This window comes from Lactuca serriola, chromosome 8 (assembly GCF_051521515.1).
Source record: "Lactuca serriola cultivar US96UC23 chromosome 8, Lser_US96UC23_V15, whole genome shotgun sequence".
NCBI classification, from domain to species: domain Eukaryota; kingdom Viridiplantae; phylum Streptophyta; class Magnoliopsida; order Asterales; family Asteraceae; genus Lactuca; species Lactuca serriola.
The window spans coordinates 170,911,281-170,916,702 of NC_136415.1; the positions used below are offsets into that span (position 1 = coordinate 170,911,281).

At 37.7% G+C, this 5,422-nt stretch overlaps 1 protein-coding gene across 1 annotated transcript; it reads right to left on the reverse strand.

Moving 5' to 3' along the window:
- Positions 1 to 495: 495 nt before the first annotated feature.
- BAM3 (Leucine-rich receptor-like protein kinase family protein) lies at positions 496 to 4,233 on the reverse strand. The gene is made up of 2 exons (XM_079012460.1): positions 1,308 to 4,233; positions 496 to 961 (listed from the first exon to the last, which is right to left on the reverse strand). The coding sequence occupies exons 1-2, from the start codon at positions 3,970 to 3,972 to the stop codon at positions 624 to 626; spliced, it is 3,003 nt and encodes a 1,000-aa protein (XP_078868586.1). The 5' UTR covers positions 3,973 to 4,233; the 3' UTR covers positions 496 to 623.
- Positions 4,234 to 5,422: the final 1,189 nt, after the last annotated feature.

Consider the following 5,422-nt stretch of genomic DNA (forward strand, 5'->3'; position numbering starts at 1 on the left):
AATATATTTTGTACTCTTTGGAGGACCACTAAGTTAAATGGAAATAGTGCTCTGTCGACTTCACGCACGATGCCAAAAACAACAAAAAACCAACAATTTCAACAAAGACATATTAGGTCATCTCCAACGTATTGAACTCATATGAGTTCAATAGATTAACACACACAAATATATATATATATATATATATATATATATATATATATATATATATATATATATATATATATTTCACCTACTATATAATTTTACATATTAAAACTCTACACTTTATTAAACTCATATAAGTTTAATGGATTGAAACATGTATATTTCACTCATTATATGTGTGTGATGATAGAGAGTGTAGAGTTCAGTGGGGATTGAACTCTCCATTCTATTGAATGCTATGTCATTAACCCATAATTGGGAGTTTGAATTTAATGGGATTCAAGTCCCCTTTCAACTCTCATTGGAGATGGCCTTATCCGATAGGATTCATGGACCTTGTAGCAATGAACTAAAATATATGTTTACATTTCATTAACATTAGTCCACATTAGTTACTTGTCATTTAAAATGTTAACCACAAAACAACTAACCACTTGAAATCTTTTATTTTTGTTACAAACCGAGACATAAAATCAATGTGTTTGAAATGTATTAGGTTGCTTAGCTTGTACAAGCATCTGCACCACCTCTCTCATGGTCGGTCTCTCCACATTGTGCTCTTGGACACACAACATTGCCACGAACAACACTTGCTTTGCTTCTTCTAGAGGAACCTTCTTGAGCCGCTCATCCAAGATCTTGTCAACTCCTTCTTTCCTCCCATTTGTTTGCATTTTCGTCCATTGAACAATGTCCAATCCATTTTCCCCAAAATCCCCAACTGGTCTTCTCCCCGTAATAAGCTCCAAAAGTACCACACCATAACTATATACATCACTCTTCTCATCAATCTTCAATGTGTATGCATATTCTGTTACCACCAACAACAAGCGCATTAAGTTGTATAATTTTTTCTTCCAAGTAAGAATAATGTATAGTATAACTTAAACAGCAGTTTGTGTCGGTATAGTATCATATATAACAACATCACCTTTATCGGGATAAGAGAAAGTGTAGCTTTGGATCCCAATCCGGATACTTTCACTTTCACATGCATGTTTTTTATTGGAAGTCGCTCAAAGTATTATTTCACATTTAAACATGAAGAAGCTGGTTTCTTTTTTCCCTTTTTCTTTCCAAAATTTGACTAACAATAAATACTCTTTGAATTAAACATGTACAATTGATAATTAATTAAGATCAAAATATTTTAGTACCTGGAGCGATATAGCCATACGAGCCTGCGATAGCAGACATACACTCCGATGCTCCACCCTCATTCAAGAACTTTGCAAGCCCGAAATCGGCTACATGCGCCTCAAAATCTGAACTAATTAAGATATTGTTGGACTTCACGTCTCTATGAATGATAAGAGGTGAACAATCATGGTGCAAATACGAAAGACCCTTCGCAGCTTCTATAGCTATTTTAAGCCTCGTATCCCACTTAAGAACGCAACCACCTTTCTTTCCATGAAGGAGTTCACCTAAACTACCATTCGGCATGTACTCATAGATCAATAGATTTGTCTCCTTGTTCGAACAAAGTGCCATTAACCTCACTATATACCGATGTCTGATCCTTCCTAGTGTTTGCATCTCCGCAGATAAACCACTGTCGTGTGAACCACCATTTCCTTTACTTGTTCCCAGCTTCTTGATTGCCACTTGCTCTCCATTTGGCATTGTTCCACCATAAACAACACCAGCACCACCTTGCCCGATTATGTTATTGTCCTTTAAGCATTCGAGAATATCTTGGCTTCCAAACTCTAGCTTTTGAAATGCAGTGAGCTTCCATGTTGATTTAGAAGGTGTTCTCATCTTTCTTGTCTTGATAACTGCTAATATAACGAATGCAAGAGAACAAACTAAAAGACCTAAAGCAAAAACAAGCTTGTATCTTGGAGGAACCTTTGTGGTTTTGTTATCTACTTGCTTGTTGTTTTGTTGAAGCGATGTTGAAGACGAGTTGTTGCAGGTGTGGTTAAGGTAGGGTACACAGAGGTTAGGGTTGCCGGAAAATGAACTGGGTTTCATGAGAGAGTACTGGCCGATCTCCGGGATCGAACCAGATAAGTTATTATGGGAGAAATCTACGGATGTAAGACTTTTCATGGAACCGAATTCATCAGGTAGGGTTTCGTTCAAGTGGTTCCATGAAACATTGAGATAATTCAGTATGTGGAGTTGTGATATTTGAGGAGGCATTGGACCTGTGAGTTGGTTTCGACTAAGATCCAGATACGTGAGTGACGAACAATGAGAAATCTCCGGCGGAATTCCGCCGGAAAATTTGTTTCTACTCATATCCAACTTTAGTACGTTCTTCAAACCTCCTATCTCGCCGGGAATGTCGCCGGAGAGATTGTTTCCATCCAAAAAAAGGATTTTGAGCCCCAAGAAGTTGCCGAGAGAAGTAGGAAGAACACCCGATAAGCGATTGTTTGAAAGATTCAACTGAGCCAACAACTTGGAGGGACCCCTCCGGCCATTTGAGGTTAATTCTTCCAACTGTCCAGCTAAATAATTATTCTGCAATTCAACAAGCGACAACGAAGGTAAATACAAGAACCCTTTTGGAAGCGATCCACTCAGATAATTCTGCCCCATTCGTACTCTGATAAGTGACTCACATTTACCAAGATCATCTGGTAATGGCCCGAACAGAAAATTGTTGAACAAAATCAAGATTTCCAACTTCCGGCCAAAGCACAAAGACTTCGGGATAACTCCGGTGAGTTTATTAGTAGAAAGATCAAGTGTTTTAAGTTTACCATTCTGTCCTAGCATCGGAGGAATGGTACCTGTGAAGTTGTTTTCCCAAAGACTAAGAGATTCCAACTTGGGTAGCTCTGCAATGAACATAGAAATGTCTCCATGCAATCTGTTGATGAAAAGGTTCAATACTGTAAGCTCTTTCAGAGAAGATAACTCCGGTGGAACCTCACCTACGATCTGATTGTTCGAAAGATCGAGATATTTCAAGCTAACCAAATTGCTCAACGAAGAAGGAATCAAACCCACCAACCGATTCGTCTGTAAGTAGAGAGTATCTAACTTCGTCAAGTTCCCGAGTTCATTTGGGATTTTACCTTCTAACCCACAGTTCGACATGTCAAGATGAACCAAGTTCACCAACTTACCAAACTCCACTGGGATTCCGCCGTCAAATTGATTAAAATAACCCAGAGAAAGCTGTTTCAGACTTGTCAGGTTCCCAAGGTGGCTAGGGATAAAACCCCGCAAGTCGTTTCCACCGAGGTGGAGGAACGTAAGCAGCTGCAGACCACCGTAAGATGCCGGAATTTCACCGGAAAAGTAATTCCCGCCAAGGTTCAAGTGTTGCAGACTGGTCAACCGAGAGACGCCGACGGGAAGCAAGCTTGAGAAATTGTTGTTGTAAGCGTCCAGAACTTCAATTCTCTTAAGTAACGTGAAATTAAACTCAAGACCTCCATCGAACATGTTGTTGGATATGTTGAGAAACCGAAGCCTTGTTAACTCATGAATCCTCGCCGGAAATGCACCTGAGAAACCATTGCCAGGCACTGAAAGAGTTTCAAGGGAACGGAGTTGTGTGATCGCCGGTGAAAGTGTGCCAGAGAGGTTTAAATTCGATATGTCCAGAGAGACGACGGAGAAGGTGGCGTTATCACAGGTGACGCCGCTCCAGTTTGAACAAACCGAAGAGTAATCCACGAGATTCCAGTTAACCAAAAAAGGGTGATCGGAGACTCCAAAAGACTGTTTCAATGTAACCAGAATCGACGCTTGTTTTTTCAGTGAGGAATGAGTTTTAGCGGAATGACAACAATTGAACAAGACAAAGAAGACAAAATAAGTGAGGAATGGTAGCTTCATTTTGGAAGAAATGAGCATTGTAATGAAGGCTTTCAGGGCCTATATGTGGTTTATTTGCTGATGCATCAATGACAGATTTTGGATGTTGTCGAGTGATGATAGCAACTTCTGCCTTCTTATATTCGTATGGTTTCAAAGATTTGAATTCTTAACACTCTCTCAGTATTTTTGTCAGAAATGCATGCAAATATAGTAGACAAATTATACAGTATTGTATGATTGTATCATGTCAATTATGTTAACAATCAAATTTGTTAGTGATAACGGACTATTATCTTGTAAAACCTGATGAGAAAAACCACTGCCAACATTCCATTTAGTTTATTGGATTTTGGATCATCTTTAACTTTATGAGGTAAAGCAAAAGCATTTCTTTGATAAAGAAGATGCACTTCCACTGTCAACATACTATGATCCACCAAACCTCCGTCCCCTCTTAGCTTTTTTATCTTCACACTCTACAATTACAAAATTGCCCCCCACAAAACACACACTCCATGGATACCTTACCCCGTATATACATTTAAACAAAAAGAAATAATTGAATAACTCCTCATCAAAAATTAATTATTCATGGCAACCATGTATAGAAGTTGAAGCACACACATGATCACACTACGAAGAAAGTTTAAATTTCACACCCATATATAGTGTGTAAATTGTTTAAAAATCATGTTCTTTTTGTAAAGTTGATATTGTATCGAAGTATATGCACCTGCTAGTGAAGTCATGAAGAATAATTAATGTGGAAGAAGATTATTATAATGATTTGGAATTATGTAACACATTAATTAGTGTGCTAAATATTTGTCCATCCAATAGCACTAGTGCAACTTTGAATGAGGCTCTTGTCGCTTTAAAGAAAAAGCAAAAGCAAAAGCATTGCTTTTATTTTACACTTTGTTGGGATTCATTCTTCAATATGCTTGGCATGGCCCTATGTCTGTGTGGTTTTGGAAACTAATATTATTATTTGGTCAAAGGTTAGTGAAAAACAGAAGCACCAAGTTATCAGTGGTTTTGCAGAGCATATTTTGATGTCTAGGGAGTTCTAATACGGAATTATCAATTTGTTCAAATTTTTAGTATAATATCATAAACTAGAAAAGATTCACCCAATAGAAAAGTTATAACTTTATTGGGATTAGTCTCTTCTTTTATTTAGTTGTAGATTTGTTTTGGATTTTATTTTTGTAAATCTTATTTGGAAACAAAAGTAATCAAAGAAACATAGATTGGGCCCCACAAATGTAGTAATGAAAATGGAACATTGTTTGACATAATTAAATTCCTAGTCCAGAAATATAGTATGTGAAATAATGATGTGGAACCAAAATGTTGGGGAAGGGGCAAAGAAGGAATATGATAATATGAGTGTATATGTGGGGAAGAGGATGCATGCAAAATATTGAATCACTAGTATTTTGAGTGGCAACAAACACTTTTGAGCATATGTCGAGCCCCATGT

What these genes read in the sequence shown, in the direction of transcription:
- BAM3 (XM_079012460.1), bottom strand. Translation starts at nt 3,972, where the DNA reads ATGCTCATTTCTTCCAAAATGAAGCTACCATTCCTCACTTATTTTGTC. An exon ending in GTATGGCTATATCGCTCCAG is followed by an intron (nt 962 to 1,307) that starts GTACTAAAATAT and finishes TGGTGGTAACAG; the next exon opens with AATATGCATACACATTGAAG.